The sequence below is a fragment of the Gambusia affinis genome, linkage group LG09 (assembly GCF_019740435.1).
Source record: "Gambusia affinis linkage group LG09, SWU_Gaff_1.0, whole genome shotgun sequence".
Classification (NCBI taxonomy): domain Eukaryota; kingdom Metazoa; phylum Chordata; class Actinopteri; order Cyprinodontiformes; family Poeciliidae; genus Gambusia; species Gambusia affinis.
The window spans coordinates 9,158,581-9,181,854 of NC_057876.1; the positions used below are offsets into that span (position 1 = coordinate 9,158,581).

A 23,274-nucleotide genomic window follows, 5' to 3' on the forward strand; every position below is an offset into this window, starting at 1 on the left:
CGACGGGAAAGGTCACATCCGACTTAACTGTCAAAAGTTCATATAGGATTTGCCGTATGAGATTTGGGGCCAATTGTAGCATCACATAAAAAGCGATGAAGGCTACGCAGTTAACACACGTGGACAAATTCACTATTGTTAAAGTTGTTTTGAAAAGAATGTCTTAAAACGAGTTCTCTGTTCATGGAAGAGTAACAACATAAAGCTCAAAACGTAAGGGAGAAAGCAATCTTTAATGTGCGTACATTTATTCAGTCAAGAAGAAAAATACCAACTTGGGTGACACCATTGTTGATACTCTTGCTGTTAAAGCCTCTTCTGCCAGTTTTATCCTGACGTGACTTCTCACAGACTAATGGTACAATCTCTCTCTCTCATTTAGAGCCCGGGGTTTTCTCTTTTATTCAACTCACATCACAGGATTTATTAGGCCTGTGGACTGAAATGGAAGAAGGCTGATTTTATGTCTGATGTCTGATTGGGCCATATAGCTTGGATCAATCTCAAAGCTGAAAGACCCGATTGTCTGCAAAAATTTTATTTAAAACCACATGAGGACATTTTATAGCACAATCAAGTAACTACTTGACCTTCAGCTGTTATGAAGGTAAAATAACAGCTATATACAATGATCTCAAGGTCGTATTTATCAAATCTCCACCTTACTAAAATAATGGCCTAAGTCGTCTTAATGACTTATTTTGGGAAGGTGAAAAAAATATTACCCTTAAGAAATCTGACTTCACAATTGGCTTTTGTCTCTTTAAGAAGCTTCTTCTCTTTCCGACAATGTCTTTCCATTGTGGTGTTTACTGCCGTGTTTCGGCGCGTAGGGTTGAGATGCAGTTTGTGCGATTCGCTCAGCAGGTGTGCAACTGCTGCTGCCACTAGTCTGATGGAGCTGTGTGGGGAGGCGTGGAAACTCAGCAGAGGGACTCAGGCTCCAAAGCGGAGCGGTGATTTGTGAGTGAATGGCTGCCACATCATCTAAAGCTAGGAAAAAGTCAATTTGACATAATACTCCTTATTTAAGGTTTTCATTTCAGAGATTTCACAATGCCATTCACTCTAACAAGGTACTCTGTGGAGCCTGTGGAGCAGAAACACCCTGATGAATTCAGACAGTATCACTGGCTCCTCCTAACATGTCAAGCTGGTTCAAGTGTTATTATTATTATTTGCTTCAAGCTAAGTCAACCTGGAGTGTTTATCAGTCGATCTCAAGGCAAGTTTGGACTATTATGCCAAGAATTTTCATTTATCCTGGTTACTTCTACCATGGTTTCCTCTGACTGTGCCTGTTCTTTTGTTTTTATTAAGAATTTACTACTTCATTTGTAGCCACGTGTTAATGACTTAAAACTGACAGCTGCAGATAACAAAATATGAACTAAATAGGATATTTATTCACGTAAAATTCCACATCCATCCTTAGCACTCCCTCTCCAAAACGCCACCCAAAAGTTCTTGTCTGGTGATTTATTTTTTCCTTGTGAATGTAGTATAGAAGCAGGGAGGAAATAAATGGTCCCGGAAAACTACTACGTGGAAAAGGTTTCTGCTTTGATCCCATCTGATCAAAGCACTTAAAGTCGCAGAAGTGATTAGGAAACTCCCGGGGCGTGTTTGCTATGGTAGGACAGAAAACTGGTGTTGTAGTTTAATTAGCATTCTCTGTGTTTGTAGATTTTACCTGTGAAAGATGCTAGATGACTGAAAAGCACTTGGATTACTATGTAGAGGTTTGTTGAATCTGCTTTAATTACATTTATTTTAAAAGAGGGCTAGGAGGACCAAAACCTGTGCCAATGGGGAATCTATTTTTTAAAAAAAATACCAATAACTTTGTGCTGACTAAATAAATGCACTCAAAAGAAAAGGTTGGGCTTTTCAAAACCATTTCAGTTTGAGATACTGAAGGCCAACACATTGGTCCACATTTGCTGGTTTGGATTTGGTTTCAGCTTCAAGAGGCAGAACTGGTTGGGATGTAGTGCTGTGATGCAGAACAAAAGCTGACATTGACAGAGCTACAAAAACCGCAGCAGCGCCACAAAATATCAGCTGAAAAGGTTTTTCTCTCTCTCTCTCTCTCTCTCTTTCTCTCTCTGCAAAGCTGCCTTTTCTGATCTCTCATTATCCTCTGCCTCTCGTCTCCTTTGCTCCGCAGACACATGAGTTTCTTTGCATCCAAAGCGAGCCCGACCTCTGTGATCCTGGACCTGTGGGAGGCGCAGCACTTCCACAGCGGCAACATCAACCAGCTGGCTACGGTCATGGCTGACATCGGCAAACAGGAGGCCATGATTTTCCTAGTCTCTGACGGCGAATGCTAACCCAGAAACGGAGAGAGAAGAGAGGGAGGAAGTGGGAGAGAGACTGGTGCCAGAACACAGCAACATGCAGACAAAACACTAAGAGCAGCGGGAAACAAAGAGCAGCGCTGTCCCAATGTGTCTCTTCTTTATTTTTAGGAGATAGATAGTGAAACGTTTATCTAGGATCATGTCCTTTTACTCACACTCCAAACAGTAAGGAACATCTTTAAACGACAGGATTTCATTAGGGTCAAGGCTGAGTCGTGCGTTTCCGTCAGAAAGTCTTACGATATTTTAAGCATAATATCACTTTCACTTTTTGTTCCGCGAGCTAAGAAGGAGCAATATGCAAATGCAAGGTTCTAACTTACAGCTGATGTTGCAAATTCCTCTCAATCTTTTATGAACTTGGTTTGAAAAGCCTGCTGTACACCCGGGATAACAAGGAGGCCGTCAGCCAGTTCAGGTGAAATATGCAATTGGCAGGTGACCATGACATCATCTCAGACACATTGTCCTGCGTGTAAACGACCGCGAAGGCGCGTAGCACCGCCTGCACGTTGCAGGTTTAAAAGCAGATTGTATGCCCCAGAAGTCCCGTCTCATCATGGTCTGTGCTTTTTTTGTGTTGGTGTTGTTGTTGTTAGTCCAGCCGGTATCACTACTGTGAATGTAACATCTTGACATCTTGATTCAGCGAGACGCTTCGCAGCTTTTTCTGCTTCGAAATCAATACGTGTGTGTGGTTGGAACCTTTCTTCTTTAGGAGAGGAGTCGGTTATAGTGCGTCTCCACTCTGAGAAAGAAATCCTTTGATTTGTGCAGTATATTACTCTGATCATTCATCATGTGAAGTTTTTTTTTTTTTTTTTTGGTTTTTGTGCGTTTTAGATTTCTCAGCTAATGAAGGAGCCATAGCGCTAAAAGGCGTTCTCGCTGCATTTATGCGAACATCGAATGTCGTCAAAAGTGACATTTTTCACCTCCTTGATTACGTTCATTCTCCAGCACGCGAGCAGGGCCAGAAAAAGGGTTATTAAACTACATGAATAATGTAGCACACTTTGCCACAGAAAATCTGAAAACAAATTCTTCAAAATTGTCACAAGATTAGTCACGTTGAAAGGATAATTGTGCAGCTTTGTGTATGTTATTTATAAAGCAATTTTAGTGGGAATTCAATATTTGCCGCGTGGCAAACAGTATTTCCACATCAGAGACGAGCCGTCTCTCAGTCGAAAACGGCTCATTCAGTCTTTTTGTTTGTCCAAAGCAAGTGTGTTTTCTCTCTCTCTCTTTTTTTTTAATTTTTTTTTTTTTATTTATTTAGCATGAATTTCCACAGTAATTTCTTAGTAATGGATGTGTCAAGTCAGGCAACATAAACAGAGCTTGATGAAACCCCCCCCCCAGTTTCAGCAGTGCACTTCACAGACGGTGTGAGCAATCCCAAACTAGCCATAGTTCTGTCTGCCTCAGGGTTGCATGTGAAGCTGTCTGCTTATAGCTGGAAGGAAAAGGCCCTTTCTCCATCCCACCATCCATGTCTCAACCTTTAAACTTCAATGGATTCCTTTACGATTGTCAGATATCTGGAATGTACCTTTACGTTTTTCTTTTCAATGGTGGAAAAGCACCTGTTTTTCTTTCACCGGGTTTAAAACTTATGTTTCCCATGGCAACTCGGATCGTTCCACCCCTTTATAAACACTTTCAACCCCTTTTTATATGAAGATGCCATAAAAATCCAATGTTACCTTTTTAAAAACCCTTGGATTATTCCTTCAAAGAAGAAGAAGAAAAAAAAAAGATGATTACGCCCAATCATCGTCACATTGTAATATGTAAATAGTTTTTCTATACCAGCCATGTGCTGTCACTTTGCATACTGTATATCAGCAGAGTTGGTAACCAAAGTTTTAGGAATTTCCACCACATCCTCGTATCGTATCCATCAGAACCGTTTTGACACCGTTTGTACTCGCAGAATCAGTCAGTTGCCATCATTTAGGTTTTTTTTCTTTTCCTTCTGAAAGCCGACGCCTAATTTGATCACTTTGTAAACAAATGTAAATTATATTTTAATATGAAGCCAAAAAAACAAAGAAAAAAAGAAGAACGCAACACTTAACTGGCGCAGCATTTGTCAAGTCTAAACCGTGACGTGTTTGCCTATATCCTGTTCTTTGGCGATCTAGCAGTGATTTGCAGTGTTAAGGGTTTAGAGGCCGTTTTCGCAGGAGGTTTCTGTTCGCTCTCATCCTGGGTCATTCATTTCCACCACTTGGAAAGCATTTAAACACAAAGGTGGAAGCAGTCGCCAGCGCTCGGCGAGTCAGCGAGGCTAATCGCCGGAGGACATCGGTCCTCGGACACTGTCGACGCAGCATGTTCGGGGGACGAGCCCCGGCAGTTGTGCAGTCAGACTGTAGCTCGGGAAGTTTTTGCACCCTTGTCATTGTCTTAGATGTGTTGCCTAAGCACATTTCCAGTAATGTTGCACAGCATCTATCTTCACATCTGAGTCACGCAGCACATCTGCAGTTACTGTGTGATGAACACCGGCTACTTCATGATAAAATCTCAGACTGATAGCTCTGTGGAAAACTCGTATCTAACACAAATGCTTTGTTCGAGGGTTTATGCTGTCAGTTCACCCTGTGATGCATCTGAGCACTGTATTCTTTGTCACTCATTACTATTCGGTGTGGAGGACGTGCACATATTTAAGTATGTGTGTGTTGTGTATGTATGCGTGTGTGCGTGTGTGTGTGTGTGTGTGTGTGCAGACCTCCCCGTCACTGACTGAACTGTTTTCTTTTTTGAACTAAGAACAATAGACTTCTGTACTTGTGAAGGGTTTTCTATTTAGTTCCTTGGTTCAATGTCCCTTGCCTTTCTGCAAGTCAAAAATGCTGTATTTATTACATGCCACAGCGCTTATGCAATTGTATAATCCTTCTATTGTTTTCTTTGTTTGGAGTTTTTCTTTTTTTCAACAAAAAAAAACAAACAAAAAAAACCTTTTGTGTTCCTTATCGTCAATGTAAACTGTTGTCAAAACTTTTGTGGCAGTGGAAAAACTTCTGCTAAGGGAGATGTTCTGTACTTTTGGACAATGTTATGGATTTGTGGGTAGAATTTTGGAAATTCGTTTCTAAGTGCTTTCAAGTATTTACTTGGCCTTATGTATATATATCTATCTATGACATTTCAAAAACCTATGTATAGTAATTCAATCGGAAATTGTTGTAAATAAATTATATATTGTTACATTAAGGACTGGATTATTTACATTAAAATGGATAATTAAAAAAAAGATAATGTGTTCAGGTCATCTTAAAACAACTATTAAGACTTTCATTATGTTGTATTTTGCTTAATTTCTCTGTGTGAACAAAAAATATTCAGTCCTAGTTAAAGCAGAAACAGTAGGACACAACAAATCCATGTTCACCCACATCAGCAATTTCTGCAAAGACAGCAGCAGTTTCTACTTTCAAAAGACAAAATTATATTATTCCTAGGCAGTCAACATATTCACCCAAGATTTTTTTTAAAGAATAATTCATTCATTTTCATCAGATAATTTGTCGCAATCCCAAAACATCCATGCCACACTTTTCTTTTTTTTTTTTCATTATTTAATGATGGGTTGAAATTAGTGACATTTAAGCTGAAAGGTTCAGCCAATAAAAAAACCACCTCATCACTGTGTTGATCCGATGGTTTAACTTCGCTATCGTATCTAAAACAATAGCTTGGTGCAGAAGCAGCAAAACTGAGAAGTCAGAGCAACGCAAACGATGCAAAGCTCACATAGATGATTATTAGACTTCATCCTGGCGTCACACAAGAAGGCAAATGACGACATCTTTTTACTTTTCAACAAACCTCCAACATAAACGGTGTTATATTTTGGAGGAAGAAAAAAAAAATGTTACTTTGAAGTAAAGAACACTGGCGCAACAAATGTGCAGGGTCAGCACAAAATTTCCACTTCAGAACAGACCGACTCCACCACAGCGGTCCACAGAGTTTAAACTCGGTTCACATTGCAGAGACGCTGCGCGGTTCTCTGACTTAACCTGATTCTGTTTGTTATTTTGGATGTTTCAGCTATTCATCGTTCAGAAAATCTCTCGGTTTAAGTAACCCACTTCAAAATGCCCTCAGCGTTTTCTGCCTTTAACATTTTGTACTTTTCCATTCTATGATTATTTTGCACAATAAAAAGTCCCCAGGCAACAATTGATATGAGCCATAGGTCAAATCACATCTCCCATACACACTTGCCACCCATTTTGACAAATAAGATTTAAAAACTGCTCCGATAATCCGTAGAGAACGTGGTTAATAATCCAGGAGGAGGTTAATCTCAGTAGTTCTAATTCAAACAGGGATCAGATCTATAGTCAAGGTTAATATTTTTAGAATGCAATGCAGCATTATTATTATCTTCAGTATCAAAATACCAAAGAGAATTAAACTGACTCACAAGAGAGTAATAAATGTATTCAAAATAGTTCGTATGAAATGGAAGCAGGCAGAGATGATTTGGTTAAAAAAATAGACTTAAATTTGGAAAACATTTTATGCTGAACAATAAATACTAAAAACTGAAGCAAAACACTGTTGGAGATTTGAAGATAATTATCCATCAAGGCCGTGTGACAGAAACAAATGTCTGAACAGAAAAAAGTTTTTCAACTCATCAAGATCTACTAAAAACGTTCGAGTTTAACATTTTAATAAAAACAACAAAAAGAAGCACCTCAGTCTTTTCTGTGGGTTAAGCAAATAGTTTTATTTGAAGATGTAAGCTATAAACACATACAGCCCAGATCTGAAGCAGTTTAAATACACGGTACGGAGCTACAGCAATGAGGTGTCATGATGTTACGTCACAATGAAAAATATGAGTTTGATTCCCTTTTAGGCTTGGAAATGTGAGAGGGGGAATTTCTTCACATCATGGAGGATTTCCATAAAACACATCTGTGACATTTTAAAATGTGACCAATTAAGGACTTCAAACGGTCTCAACTATGGGCTCCGACTTGTCTACACTGAGGTGGAACCTGCACCACTCCCTGCTTCTTGAGCAGGAAGAGGAGGAGGAGGGCCTGGTGGTTCGGTCCAATCAGGCAGAAAGCAGGAGCCCCTTTTGCTGCCCGACTGCTTGCCATCACATTAAAGGGCTCTGCAGGTGTGTGATTACTGCAGGCTCACTGACTCCTTTACACCACCGATGTCACTTCGGAAAGATTGAGGATGATTGCAGTGAATCTCGATTTTAAAAAAAACAAGCGCGACTTTTTTCATTATTAGATAAAAATCAAGTGGCCACGGAGTTGAAATAATTCCTTGCTTACTTCCAGATTTGCAGTGCAGCCTTTGTCTTTGCGGGCAGTGAGGTGGACTGTATGTGAAGCGTAGCGTTGAGCTCGGCGTATAAAAACAAAGTCTGCGGGATAGAAAAGAAGCTGGCGCTCAACTCCGTGTGTGTGGCTGGCAAAGACGGGATGTGGAGTTTGTCGGAGGGCGAGGCGGGATAAAGATGAGGTGGTGGGAGATGCGTTGCTTCCTCTGAAGGTGTAGTCGGCTCTCTTACACCGGAGCAAAAGCGTGGCCTTTGCAAAGGGGCTTATCCTTCTTCGAGTAGAACGTCTTCCCCTCCAGGTTGATTTGGCAGAGCTTTACAGATGAAAGAAGACAGACAGAGAGACGGATTGAGTAATGAGGGCAGGGGAGACAGACTTCAGTTTTCAACAGGGCAGAGACTGCAGATATTATTTACTCGACTCAGGAGTTTTCCTCACAGAAATGAGCCGGAGACGGAGATGTCGAGACAGACAGCGGGTGACGAGTTAAAGGACAGAAACCGAGGGAAGAGGCAGATTGCTCAGGTGCGGTTGGACGGGGACAGACGGGAGATGAGGGCCGAGGAGAGAAACCAAATCAATCAAAATGACTTACAGCGCAGACGAAGCACGTGTCGTGCCAGCTGTAGCCCAAGGCCTCCAGAAAGCGATCGCCGGCATCAATCTTGAAGTCACAGCCATGGCATTTGGTACCGAACATCTTTTCGTAGTCTGGAGAGAGGGGAAGAAAAAAAACCCAAAAAAACATGAAAGAATGAGAGAGGAAAAAAAAAGATGAACTGCTCTCATCTATGAGATCAGATCAGGACATCTCCATGACCTCCTCTCTTACATCACTTCACCTTAAAGAGGAGTTCAGAAACACAGGCTGTAAAAGCCTTTATGTTTAATAAAACCGGAGGACTCGGCTGTTTACCATGATATCTCCCATCAAACAGCCACTTAAAGGAATTGAACAACGTGCTGATGCCAGGCCCCGGCTCCTCTCCTGATTGGCTGCTGGACGACGTGGAAGTTTTGTGGCATTTTGTGCAGCACTCTGTTTTTTTTTTTCAGGAAGGATTAGGATGGGGGGAGAGTGGTGGAAGTATTACTCTGGATACTTGACCGGTCTTTGCCGGTCTCTTTCATCACAAGGACTCTGGGGGAAGTGTCGGGTTATAATGCTGCTTCTCAGGAATGAGTGGCTTAGAGCTGCTCAATCCCTGCAAGATGCTGAGGCAGCAGAATGTTTATCAGAGCTGAAGGCGTTATTCAGAATATGAGCACTTGGCTTTTCTGGCTTCTGCTCTGATAAAGCAGTCGTGCGACGTCGGGAGCGTCAGCGGTGAGCAAGGAGCACCGCCGCCCCGCTAAATCATTTATGGCATAATGGAAGCGTACACACCATTCATAAAAGCCAACAAATGCATGGTAAACTGGAGCTAAATAGATTACAGCAGATGAAAACATCACACTTTGTGATTGACTGCCATGCGCCGCCTAATTCACGACACAAAAGCTCGGAGCGACGCTGCACCCGCGTTTTACAAAACTCTCTGACAAATGGCCTGATAAAGGGAGGGGAAAAAAACCATCTTAGAGAAGAAACTGGAGAAAGGAAGGGAAGGGAAGGGTTGCGCTGCGGTGAGTTTCTGTTACAAAGGAGGCAGTTTTTAAGAAAAACAAACAGTGAGAAAGTCCTTTGTTCCACCCAGTGGCTGCATTTCTTCTGTTCTGTGGCCTGAACTGCTTCCTCCGTCTGAAGGGAAAAGATCAAACATCCATCACAAAGTCAACGCTGTGCGATAATGTGTCAGCCCTCCTCACTCCACCCGTGGATTTCTCACCAGTAAGCATTTATAATAAATATGTAGCATCGGATCCGGGCGTGAAGTTACACGGGTTGAGATGTTTCTCAGTTGGCAGTGGAACTAATCAATCTGTGCATGCAGATTTTCAGCACTTTTTTTTTTTTTTTGGCCAAAGCTTTGTATTATGTCGCTGTTAAATGGAGTCTGACTTTATCTTTGATTTCAAAATAAGCTTCCCGTTACAATTTTTTTTTTTCCTTTCTGAATGTCACTGTCTGTCTACGCTTCCACCCTCAACAGATCCACCAAAACCCACATGCAGTGCTTTGGAAAAAAGTATTTATACCCTTTGAACTACTGCACATTTTGTCATGTTAGAAAGATGATAAAACATTTGTATCCCACGTATGTTTCTTCATCCTTCTGAGAAAACAAACAAACAAAAAAAACACTGGAAGCTTAGTCACATCGGGTGATGTTGGATGACGCCGGAGAGTCATTCAGCATCTCAGCCATTTTAAGTCATAAAGGATAAGTCATAAAACAAAAACAAAACAAAAAAAAAAAACAACGAAACTTTAATAAATGGAGAGCCGCTAAATAACCCCAACACTTGAGTACAAACATATTTAAACATGCCATTAACCAAGCATTCCCACTGCAACATTCCTAAAAGGCTTTCACATTTTTTATATCTGTGATAGAAGCATTAACATTTTAGTTTCTCACCCTATTTTGTGGAGATTGTTACATTGCATATTAAGAGAGGACATGCATCATAGGGATCACTTTACCGAGGCGCGAAAGCAGCAGATGTAGCTGTGCTTCTACTGACCATATAATCGCACAAATTGTAATTAAGAATATAAATCTGCAAAATCGGAAACACTGATTTTGAAAAAAAACTCACATTTTTCGCTAAAAGGTTTTTCGCGCCAAGATGAGATTTTTTTTTCCGCCGTCTCAAAATCACAGTGATCAACAACCGAGTGTTATTACTGGTGGAAAGTTTTTTAATGATCTGTTGCGTGAAAAACTTACTCACATGTGATTTTAATCGCATTTCTTATTTAACTGCGAAATTGTGCTTTTTCCGAGATTAGCAGAATATTGACGAAGCTTTGCGCACATTTGCAATAGAAGCCCAGGTTGGGAGTGTGAAGATGTTTGTGTGTGTGTGTCAGATGGACACTGAACCCGGGGAGTGCATTGTGTGCTGTCCGGTGTCTCACCTCTCTCACAGTAAGGCTCGCCCTCCTCCATGTAGAAGGCCTGGTTCCTGATGGGATTCTTACAGGCTGCACACTTGAAACACTGAACGTGGTAGGTCATCTTCAGGGCGTGCATGATTTCCTGCAAGCGGATGAAAGATTTGCATCAGGCCGGCCGTGGGGAACATAATCTCCTCGCAGAGGAACGACTATATCATTTTTCACATTCGATACACCTCCCGTGTATTAACGGATTTCGAGCGGATTTTTCTGGCTTTACCCCTGTTATTATCTTCTTGCACTTGGCACAGTTGGGCGCGTAGCGGTTATCGTGGCACTTTGTGCAGTAGACGGAGCCCCTTTCCTCAAAGAAGCCGCCCTCCTCCAGGACCGCCTTACACTGGGAGCATGTGAACTCCTCTGGGTGCCAGGAACGCCCCAGTGCCACCAGGTACCGACCCCTGGAAAACATTCACATCGCATCAGAGTTCACTCTAGAATCCACTGCAAAACAGAGATGCACTAACAATAGCAGCCAGCAGAAGCCCAGTGATCTCTGTAAACACAAACTAGGCATGTTTTCAGCTCTCCTAAGCGCTCTGTGTCTTTGCATGTTGAAGAACAGCTCCTCTGTTTGCTAGCAGAATAAGAACTAAGGTCTCTCACAGAGATGACAGGATAATCCTTGTCCTCTGTGATAAAAGATGTCTCCAGACGCTGTGAATTATGCTGACGGCCTTAATTTGCAGCAGACACGCAGCCTGCCGTTGTGCATATTAACCACCTTAAATTATTCAAACAGGACTCTGGAAGGAGCAAACAGCGACATTATTCCACGGCGCAGATGCTGTGGGACGGAGTTACCTGATGATTTTGTTGCAGGCGCCACACACCGGGGTCCTCCCGCTGTCTTCAGGCGCCTGCTGCGCCGCCTGCAGGATGGAGCTGCGGTTCTGCATGGGCGTCGGCTGGACTGGCTGCTGGTGTTGGGTCACCACGGTACTGGTTTTGTCCGGCCGATAGCGATCAGCAAATTTCGGGTCTGTGACCCACGGCGGTCTGCAGGAGGGACCAGAAGTTCCCGCCGCCGCTGCCGTTTTTGAACCTGGGGTTGGATATACGGGCGATTTTAGCTAGGGGTGAGCATTTATTGCGATAAACTTCTTGTCATGATAAGATTTATCATTATGATAAATTCTATTTAATGACGTTTACAACAAAAAAAAACCCTGCATTGCCGGGATTGTTATTTTTACAATTTCCTCCCCTGTTTGATCAATGAGAGAATCAATGAATATAAATAAATTTGCAAATGTGAGTAAATGCAGTTACTGGGAGCATTTTAATGATAATCACACTTCCTTATGTGACTGGTGTCTTCAAGAAGTAAATGGGAATATTTTTCAAAAGCAGCATTTGTGATTGTGGGGCTACAATTGTTGTGACTCACAGTGCCTAAAAAAAAAAAAGACAGAATAAGTAGTTCTTATTGTCACTTTTATCGCTATAGCAATATAGCCAGAGAAAATTGTGACAAAACTTTAAAGTCCATATCGCCCAAACCTACTTTTAGCTTTTATAAAGCACTCTCTTTTCAAGCGGCAGTCAGCTCATGAGCACCTATTAACACTTAAGAATAATAATCTATTAGCGTAACCTCCCCCAGATGCTGCTGGGGTTCGGTTTATGCATCAGTGGGAGCAGAAACTCACCATCTGGTTTATCTGCAACTTGGGTCTTGGCAGAGGAAGGAGTTGGCTCGAGGCTGCGGAGAGAAAATGACTAATTAGGAAAAAATACAACACACTTTTGCTCAGTAACCAAGACACCTTCAGACTGAATGTCATGTCAGAATATCAGCATTCATGTCCATCTGTATTGGCTTCTGCATGGTGGCGTTGGAGCACCAGTCTCCATAAGGAGAGCTGGAAATCACTGGTTTACATCAAAGCACCACTGAGCAATTGATTTATTTATTTGTAAGAATTCAAAAGGTGGAAAAACTTGTATAGATTCAGGACAAACAGAGTGACTGAGTGGCTTACAGCTGGTAAAAAGCTGAAATCCAGTTTCTCAAGCAATTAGAATATTAAACAAGACGATTAAAAAATATAGAATTTTTAATAGAGAAATATCAGCTCAGTTATCTTACCAATCTTATCTTAACTTTAAGTGATTTACCCTTCATGTGAGGGAAAGTCAGCTGTGCATAAAAGCAAGATTTATCTATTGAAATTAAATTGTGCAACCTTATTTTTCAAAGAAAAGTCTCATTAAGGCATAATAATCTAATTTAAATACTCAAAATACAACAAATAAACATGTGTCTTGCTTTTTGAACTGAAATACTGAGATTAACGTTTTGATAATATTCCAATTTATTAAGATGAATCTGCACATGAGGTTTAAAGTTGAAGAAAACACACCACATTACAGGTTTCTCCAGTAGTGACGAAATCAAGCGAGAGGCTTACGTTTAGTCGTCGTGTCTGCAGAACATTTTCCATGATTATCCAAAGCTTTTGAGAGGCAGAATCGCATCATTTAATTTGCTTCAAAAACCCAAGGCTGCCCAGCAGATGTACATTCAGTAAACACTTCCGACTCGAGTTAATAAGAGATATTCAAAAGCTTCTGCTCAAATGAGGGTAATAAGCAGCCCCGTAAAAAAAAAAATCAGCTGAGTGTCTGACATCGTTCACAGGCAGAAGCGCTGAAACGTATCCTTGGCAGATCTGGATGCAGAGGAGCTCGTTTCAAGCCTGCATGTGAAGGAGCACTGAAATAAAGAGCTTCCCTCATTTCAAAGTTCTGTTACCCGCAGCAAGCGCAACTATATTTCCGACAATCTTCAAACCATGACTGAAGGAAAAAAAACAAAAAAAAACAAACTTCTGAGCCAACACACTGAGCTCTGGAGAGGTTTTATCATGAGAAAGGAGAAGGAGGGGAAAAAATGTCACCCTGCTTTAGGCATCACTCATGTTTACATCAGCTGTGCCATCCACCATCCACTAATGAAACATCATGAAATTGTGTCTCATTAGATAAGAGAAAGCTGCGAACTCAATCACCCTCCATCAAACTCATCCTGTAGCATCTCAATCCATGTATTGATTGTTCTGCTTATGAATCCCAAAAAACCCCCCCCAAAAAACCAAAACATGAACTTCAGACAAAGAAGATTGTGCAACTTCTGGAGATGGGAGAAGCTGCAAGATTTCTTACTAGTTTTATGGCCGGAAAGAGAGAAAACATAAAGCTCTGGTTGGAAGGAAAAACCTTCTCCATACGGTGTGTTTTTAATAATAAAGGCAGCTGAACCTCAGATGTCTAGAGAAATAAGATGGCTGACAGTGGAGAGGTTCAGGAAGGTAAGACCTTCTGGCTGAGAAAAATACAGGCGAACAGAGCAAAAGGAAGGCAGAATGAGAGGGATCTCTGGTGTCCAGGTTAAATGAAGGGCAGCGCCTCTTACAGAGTGTTTGGCACGCAGACCCTGGGTCAGCCGGTCTTTACTCCGCACACTGATAGACTGCGCCTTCTGGGACCCAACCTAACAACTCACAAAGCCACGTCCTGGTCAAACCACGCTGACCTTGGTTTACTCTCCCCCTGTCTGGTTGCCCTACATGGCAACAGGCCAGTTTCACACAACTTTAGGAGGTTTTGTTAGTTGCGCTTCTCTAAGTGAAGGTCAGAGGTGCAAATCGCTCAACATCCTTGATGCCGGGTTTCTCCCACCTGGAGCGACCTGGATTGTGTTTTCTTGACATTTCCGCAGCCTTCAAAATCCCCCACGATTCTCCTCCTGTCAGCAAAAGGTGTGATGTGAAGCAGGTGCCTTTTTACTGTGTCGGAGATCTTTTTCCCCTCCAAAGTGCAACGTTTACTTTCACATGTCGTTCTGCCTCTTACACCTGGGATATCACATTCACCTCCGTTGTCTAGCTTGCTCTCCTCTGGGATTCGCCGACCAGATCGATGTGAAAAATAAATAAATAAATAAATTGCTGGAGTTTGTTGGCAGTTCAGCATCTGGCTGCAAAAGATGACTTTTTAATTTTTTATTTTATTTTAAGGAACTATATAGACTCTGACAAATCTTTACTTTGTAATGGAGCTCTACAGTATTGTGAGTGTAGGAAAGACAAACAGGGCAGAAAGGAGAAGTTTATGATGTGTCTCTCTGTTTTTTGGTCAAATACCTTCAACTTTTTAAATATTTCACATTTACACTTATTCATTACAAACAAAGATTTAAATAAATTATAACCCTGGTTTTGAACCTTAACCCCAAAGCATATGTTAGACCTAGTTAAAGTCCAGACCTAAATCTGAGATGCACTGGAAAAACGTGTATGTTTTACCTTAACTTGGTTGCTGGTTTTAGGCTCCAACAACCAAGTTTCTCAACCATATTTACAGATGCTAACCAGAGGTAAACATTAGGGCCTTACCAAGGTAAAAGCTGTTTACAACATATAATAACTTAGCTGAAAAATTACCTGTTTATATAGCTTCTTCATTAACAAGGGCTCCTTTTGAACTATGAATTAACACTCTACCTCCACAGCTCTTTCTGGCCTCAGTGAGCTGGTTAGTCAGCCAGCAGTCGCCAACAACAATAATCATCTTTCAGAAAAAAATTATTCATAAAACATTTAGGGTATTGGATTCCCAACACCACCAAACTGTCACACATTTACCTTTACTGGATTCACAGCAAATGTGCATTTTAATACATTTACAGATGATTTCGACGTAGCTTTAGTGAAAACGTATAATTCCACTCCCCCTGGAACTAGCTACTAGTTTTCTATTATATCTTTACACCTGAGCTAAATAAGGGGGGATTGAGGTGTTGTTTGAGGTGTTGCTTTAGTGTTTACAAAAACACTAAAGCACAGAGGTAACTTTGATGTAAATAGTCATGTTGATCTGTTTATTATTACGTTCTGAATGCCTATCGGTGTTTATTTCGAGGAGCAGCAGAGAAGAAGTTGAATTTCCTCACAGCTCTCCTCTGACCCGAACGACTATGCATTATTTGATGTGTGTGCCCATTTGTTGCTTTTAAGCCTAAATGCACAAAAACGTTCTCTTGCGGGAAATAAAAGTAAGCTGTGAACGCTGACCTCAAAGAACACCACCCATTAAATCAGGAACACATAAAAACTGGGACGCTTCTACATAATTCTGTCAGTCATGGAAAAACTGAGCGAGAGAGAAAAAAAAGTGTCTATCAAGTGATGTATCCCGAGTTCAAACAATACGGACAAGATGGGGGGAAAAAAAGGACAGAGAAACAGAAGATCTTTTTTTTTTTTGATTTTTTTTATGTTTTAGTTATTAGTGATAACAGCAGGAGGAAAAAAACAAAGCACAATGTTTTTTTTTGCTTTTCTTTCTTGAAGCTTGATGAGAAGATAAGTAATGACAACTTATAGATGACTGTAAACATGCAAAGAAAGAGACATATCTAAGCCCCAGACATGTAAAAGGAGTCCCATCTTCGCACCAGTTTACTCCCAGCAATGCATTGAAATAGTAACTAGTCAAGTCGGAAATTCAAAGATAGACTTTCCCACTAAGGCTCAGAATGCAAGGCTCCACTCTGGACTTTATCATCTAAACTTTGTTTCTTTTTGAGTTTCTTTTTTTTTTTTTTTTTTTCTGTTTCCACAAACTTCCCTATTTGTTTTTTCACCCCATTCGCATGTGAAAGGTGAGTTTGCAAAGCACCAATTGACAGTTGGATTAATCTTCGCCGTCTTTGTGGTGTGGCTATCGTGAGCAGGTTCCGTCTCCGGGGGGGGGGGAACTCCTGGCGCGTCGCTCAGACTTTGATATTGAGGGCGCGAGCGGACCTGTCGTGGTGCCAGTCTCTCAGACGGGCGTAACGAGGACTCTGAATCTCAGTGAGGAACTTTTCCCTGACCGGAGGCAACACAGATACGAAAAACGGAGAGACAGACAAGGAGGAGATGGAGTAAAGGAGAGAAAATGAATAAAACACAATAGCAGAAAGTGGAGTAAAGTGAATGAATTGACAAGATGACAGATTACAGGAAAAATAACAGGCCAGAAAGGCTACACTGCAAAATAATATACAAGATTTGCAGAGAAAATATTGTGTCATAATGTGTTTGAAATGTTCTTTTGAGATGCCAAATATTCAGATAATGCTGAATTAAACTAAACTGTCTGGATTTTAGGTATTAAGTTATATAGTCCCCATCAGAAAGCAGCTTTTTTAGGTCAAAACTTTACAGTTTTAATTAAATATGTTGCGTCATCTAATCAGACAAAGGGAAAACCTCTGTCAAAAACATGATTTTGCATACTTCTGATTACTTTCCCAATATGTTTCCAGGAATTGATACCCTGTGGAGACCAAGTGCCTCTTCCTTTGTAAATTCTTGTTCAGCTTCTTCAAATGCATGCATGAAATGAAGCAGAACAATTATTTAGCTGCTTAGGAGTTCCCCATATGACTGTGTCAGCAGCCTTTACAACATGAAGAGTCCTTTTTGCCGTAGGTCCAGCAACATCAAATATGCTTGAGGTCACAAAATTACATGGTCCTCCAACAAAAGATAAATCTCTACCAAAACAAATTAGTTCCAATTTTTATGCTAAAGACTTGTCTTTTTTTTTTCTCTGTGCTTCAATTTTTCCTGCCCCAGTGGGACAAAATAGCTAAAATCAACATTTTTCCCTCGTTACTTTGATTTCTTAAGACATTACTCACTCAGACTTTTTCATTTTTGGCCAGAGCTATTAAGAGCCACTGCGGAGGCCCCGAAGAGCCACTTGCAGCTCAGCATCAGGTTGCAGAGCCCTGCCTTAGAGCCTCTTCAGGGTTATTACAGACATCGACATTTGTTATTGAAGCATTACTGCCAATAGTTCAGAATCTCCTGAAATTACCTCAACTTTTGAGACACTCTTCAGCTTGAGTACCATCAACAGTATTCCCAATTTTTTCAAAATAAGTTTGGTTTTGCACCACAATACAAGCTGATCACTGTTATAATCAAATGGAGCTCGTCACAATTAATTATTACCCCCACTGATGATCCTACTTCACTTTCAAATTATCTTTCTACTTCAACCAATCACGGATGTTTAACACTTGATCATTCCAATCAATCAAAACAACTAAATTACTATTTTCAGGATTTTCCGTTGTTTATAAAAAGCAACATCACAGGAAGAGTTTTAAAAAAGTGCCATCTCTTCCTGTTTGCAGTCTGCATGCAGCTAAAAATGATTTTAATTTAAATAACATTACATTTGCTGAAACTTGATAACGTAAAACATGCCAATGAACAATTTACTTGCAAAAACAAATGTTTTCGGTTTACATTAAGCAACATACCAGACTCTGTTCTGAACAGCACACCTTTTGCAAATGTCAAAGTATAACGCATGCACAACGCTCACGTCACCTCAAGCAGCCAAATCAGACCGAGCTGCTAATGGAAGATTAAAACTAGAGATGCGTTTAAAGCAAAACGCCTGGATGAAAGCTTTTGCAAAACAAACCATAGCACAAACACAAGCAGTCATGACTGCGATCAGGAGTTTACCTTGACCTCTTCATAGTCTCATCATCTGGGTCCTGCACTGAGAGATCCAGGAAAGATAAAGATATCAGACAGTGCTGCTTTTTAAGGAAATACTCACCTATTCTGTTTTATTCAAAGTAGTCATAACGATGAATAAGACGCTATGCTTTCTACTGTTTTCTCCCATTTTTCTAGCTGACATGTCGGGGAACTGACAGATGCAAGGAAATAAGTTCATAGCTGCCACTGTAGACATCTGGAAATCGGTAAAAAATGGACAAAGCTGCCATCTACCTTCCTGTGTCACTCACTCATCTGTCACCCTCACTGAGAGCCTCTATTATCAGATCACATCAAATCGGCAGCAGCCTCCCTCCTACATGTGATCTCCTCTTCCCCTTCACACCCCGACCTATCCGACTGTCCTGTCCGCCCGGCTCAGGCTGTGACTTACTGAAGTCGGTGCCCGTGAGCTGGGCCAGGATGCGGAAGGAGCGAGACTGGGTGGTGCCGGTGCGGGGCTGCCAGTCCTCGGTGTCCTCGATCAGCCTCTTCTTGCTGCGATCGTTAGGGATAAAACAGGGCACGTTCTCCACCCTGAGGCCGTGCCTGCACACATAGGCAGCAGCAGCAGCAGGAGCAAACAGCAGGCATGGTTAACACCATCCCATCTGAACATATCCACACCATGCAGCCATTTATGCAAAGATCTGCTTTGCACACCAGGGCTCCTATTGCTTCACAAAGCAGATAACTCCCATCTTACAGACAAAAAAATATAATATACGAAGGGTTTTATTTTTGATAAACAACTTCAGAAGCTGCATAAGAAGCTTTTTTCCCCCCCTTTCAATCATCTTTCTAACATAGCTCTAGGTCAACTGTAGCGTACATTCATCAACAAGCGAGACGAGGAGAGAAGATGAATGCTCACTAATGAATTGCCATCTCCATTCTGTAAACCAATGCACCAAAGAGCATCTGCTGCTCACTATCTTTTCATAAACAACCTGATCATAATAAGCTACTGAGCTGACAAACCAGCTTGCATGCAGCTGCCTCTTACTTGGACTGTTGGTATATATCATCATAATAAGTGGCTTCGCCCCTGTGGAACAGACCAGAAAACAAATAAGGACGCAAAACAAGAGAAGAGTAAACGGTATGTGATTTCGATAGATCAAGAGCTGAAGTTAAAATGAAGCTCGTTTCCCTTTCGCCTAAAAACAGCAGAAATAAAGGAAGAAATTATTCATATTTACAATGTTTATGATTTCAGAGGGAATAATCCGGTACTGATCAGTTAGTTAACATGATGAGTCAATACTCCCGTCTCTCACTTCCAGTGTTTGTCATGGCGCTTCGCGTGGTTAAGTGGCGCAGTTGGTGAGGGTCATGACCCTTTGAATGTTGCGTCATAATCATGGGCATAAATGCCAGATTAATTTAGGTCTTTTAAAGGTTTATATGAAATGTTCTTGAGCCGGGGCTGAAGGATGATACAAAAACAAGCTCAATTCATTTCAAACAAAAAATAGGATTCAGTTTCAATTTATTGTGGATTTTCTTCAATTAAAAGGAGAAATGTTACACACACGTTCTCAAAAAGATACATGCACCCAGACTTTTATTATAATTGTCCAATAGCGGGTTGTTACTGGATGCTTTCTGTGTCCAAGTTAGAGCACATTTATTCAAATATTAGTGAGGGTTCTCAAATATTTAAACATGTACAAATAGTATTGACCCTGTGCGGTTTACAGAAATTGTATTTTGTTTACTTTATGTTTTTTGTGTAATCAGTCCATCTTGTAAATAAAATGAACAGCTAAATATGCCAAGGAATCTTAAGATCAACTCAAACAAAATTTTAGAAGCTATTTACATTGATCCAAACTGGCAATTCAAATGCAAACTTTCTTTTGTACAGGACTGTAAAAATCCAAAGAAGTATACTAACTTGTCAAAGACTTCCATCTGTGAAGTGAAAAGAAAGGAGGAAAACACAAAGTGAGAGAAAGAGGTCAGAGCTCAGCTTGAGGGGAAGGGAGGGAAAAGAAACGGAACATGTCAATATGTGACGAAGGCCAAACACAGCAGAAGATATGCAGATAGCACGCGAGAAGTGACACGAGACATGCTGTTATTGTCAACAAGCTCGGAGAGAGAAGGACAGCATTGTTTGTCAAATCATCTGCTGTCACTCTGACCCAGAATGAGTCAGAAGACTGGCACAAAACCTTTGGCTGTGCCGCTCCTCTTGTCCCCTTTTGCTTTTCACGGGGATGTAAATTGATGTTCCTGCCAAGGAAAAACAAAAAAAACCCTCCTCTGCCTAATTTCCATGGCACCGGAGTTAGTCAAATCTTTGTTGTACTCCGAAACCCCGTGAATAATGATAAATGCCACAGCAGTGACACATGATGTTGGTGTAATATCCGCAGAGGAAAATAAATCACAAAACCTGTCTTTGCACTCCTAACCTGGGTACATTACACATTACATCCAAATTCTGAGGAGAATATCTTAAGAAAAACTATCACTAATTATTGCAGCTACACATAATTTTCAAACTCTGCATTCAGTCTACTTGGAGTGTGCAAATAAAGCTCTGTGAGAAGTCAGAGTTTACGAGTGGGGCTAAATAAAGAGGCGGACCAAATTTCGGTAGCAGCTACAAGCAGAGCACCACCATTACCCAAATTACTAGAAGCGGCCAATCCTTTCCTTGAAGACTCTTCAATGCCACGCAGCCACTTTTAGAATTGGTTAGGATTTGAGTTTATTCTTCTAAGTATCCTTGAAAAATATTCAGGAGAGAGTAAATGTAGCTGAACATGAAAAAATGCTTCAAAGAATTTAGTTTCTTTGAAAAGGAGAACAGATATGACGTTGAAGGACAGACTGTTTCACTTGCCTGTTACCAACGTCTTTGTCTTCCTGGTACGTCCATTTTGTTTTATAAGTACTTTAACTTGTTCTGAAAGTCTGCCTACCTGAATACGCATGTACATGCAGTCTTACGAACAAGAACATGCGTCAGTCTTAACACAGTGTGAGATTCTGCTACTGAATTAATTTATATTAAAGAGTGGGGTATGACTGTAAAATCTCCATTTTTTATCTTTGTATCATTTTAAAGTGTCAATCGCTCATCAAAAGCATACCTGGAGTGTTGCTTGGATTTTTTTGATGCATGTTTGAGAAACAGACTAAAAACAGCAGCAATTGATTGGAGTTGTGAGTCTGCTGAGCTCATCATACAAACTACTTTTCAGTCCACAGCTCCCAAGAATGGATGCAAACAGCATCGTGGAGAAGCACTGTTGTACTGAAGGTGTAGTGTAGGAAAGAGAAGAAGCTTCTTAAAGAAACAGAGGCCCAATTTCAAGGCGACAGAGGTGACATCAATTAATTTTTTAAGTCATGTTGGATGACTTAAAATGTTACCTTCAACTGAAGGTAACATAGTTACTTGATTCTGCTAAGGAAAGGCACCATGTGCCTGGAAAATCCATGAATACATTGAGGCTTTGTGCACCTCTTTACCAATGGTGCCAATAAATATAGATAGTGCTTTCAATAGACCACTGATTCAATTTCTGGTGGATTTTGTAAAGTTTTGCCATTTACCAATCATTTATAGTGAATGTAAAGGAGACTACACAGTCATACAGTGATGACTAATGGCCTCCATCCATATCTTAGGTTAAATTAGCTTTTTGTCTTCTCTGTAAGGATGTATTAAATGGAGCATATTCCAGCTCAGTGCAGCAAGTGGCACTAAAACTCCAAGGCTATCAATCTAAAGCACATTCAATGTTTGCCATCTGGTGGCAAACATATTACGTTGAGTTGAGCAGTGAGTCAGCATACATTAGCTGTGTTTATCTACTCTGTAATGTTTTTTACATGGTGACATAATTTTGGCAGTACACAGCAGCAGTGACTGAACTACTTTCTCTTCGATACTGAAGGAGTTACTTTCTCTTTTTAATGAGACGCCAGAATAATGAGACTTCAAGAACATCGTAAAAAAAAAAACCCACATTAGTCACATTGCAGCTCTGAAGGTAAGTGCGCTCATTTTTCCACCTACCCATTCTGAGGTTGCTGCGTGCTGGCGAGGCCCGGCGAGTGCGCGGTGTTAAACTTAGGTGTGTAGGCCACAGGTTTAATAACGGGTCCTGAGTTAGTGCTAGCACCCCCGGCTGTAAATGGCCTCGCCATCTTGTTAATGGTTGTGCTTGGGGCAAAGGAGTACTTTGGCGGAGCAGAAGCCGAGGAAAGCGAGTCCTGCGTGGGTGTGGGAGAGGGAGACAATGCAGCACAGGGCACAACATGCAGTTAGACATTTGACACGCACAAAATAAAAACAACAAAAAGAAAAAAAGGTCTGCTCTTGCACAATCCCATCAAGCTTGGTTTTTTTTTTCAGTCTCTCAGCAAATGATTAGAGTGTACTCCAGCTGCAGCAGCAGCTCTGTCAGAGCCTGCAGGCTTTTCTCCACACAGACAGAAGGAGCGGTTGAGAAGTGCGGACACTGCTATTTTATTTGTGTTGGCTATCAGCCAGGAAGTGGCCAAAGTAATCTGCTGCTGCAGTTGAAATGAAAACGCTCAAAGTGAGAATGTGTCATGTATAACCATCATCTCTCACTAATGAGATTTCTAACCGAACATTATGTGTGGGGTGCTGAACGCCTACTAAAACGGAACATTGACTGTTTGCATGCATGTGCCAGCTGCTTTACCAACACAGAGCGGTTCATGACTCCATTATGCTGTGAAAAGTTCAATCAGTTGGTCAAAGTAGCTGCCAAAAGGCCTCACAAAGAGACTGAATGAATCAATACTTATTCAGGTGTCGGGGATTGTGCAAGGTGTGACGATCGAAACTACAGTCGTTATATAGTCGCAAGCACTTGATCCTCACTTGCTGGTGTTTGGGTAATGCACCGTGATGGACAATGCAGGTGATTCAGATTCATTTA

General features: G+C 41.1%; 2 protein-coding genes across 6 annotated transcripts in view; one reads left to right on the plus strand and one right to left on the minus strand.

Moving 5' to 3' along the window:
- The window catches only part of unc5a (unc-5 netrin receptor A), a 164,417-nt gene extending 161,034 nt beyond the window's left edge, over positions 1-3,383 (plus strand). For all 4 annotated transcript variants that reach the window (XM_044127925.1, XM_044127926.1, XM_044127927.1 and 1 more), the window contains one exon: positions 2,171-3,383. In XM_044127925.1, the coding sequence (XP_043983860.1) occupies positions 2,171-2,336 (166 nt within the window). In that variant the 3' untranslated portion in view covers positions 2,337-3,383. The remainder of the gene's footprint in view (positions 1-2,170) is intronic.
- A 2,556-nt stretch (positions 3,384-5,939) lies between these two features.
- Positions 5,940-23,274, minus strand: part of pdlim7 (PDZ and LIM domain 7) — a 37,303-nt gene continuing 19,968 nt past the window's right edge. For both annotated transcript variants that reach the window (XM_044127929.1, XM_044127930.1), the window contains exons 5-11: positions 22,380-22,576; positions 12,419-12,471; positions 11,571-11,811; positions 10,987-11,167; positions 10,728-10,848; positions 8,298-8,413; positions 5,940-8,015 (exon numbers count right to left, since the gene is read on the minus strand). In XM_044127929.1, the coding sequence (XP_043983864.1) occupies positions 7,929-8,015; positions 8,298-8,413; positions 10,728-10,848; positions 10,987-11,167; positions 11,571-11,811; positions 12,419-12,471; positions 22,380-22,576 (996 nt within the window). In that variant the 3' untranslated portion in view covers positions 5,940-7,928. The remainder of the gene's footprint in view (positions 8,016-8,297; positions 8,414-10,727; positions 10,849-10,986; positions 11,168-11,570; positions 11,812-12,418; positions 12,472-22,379; positions 22,577-23,274) is intronic.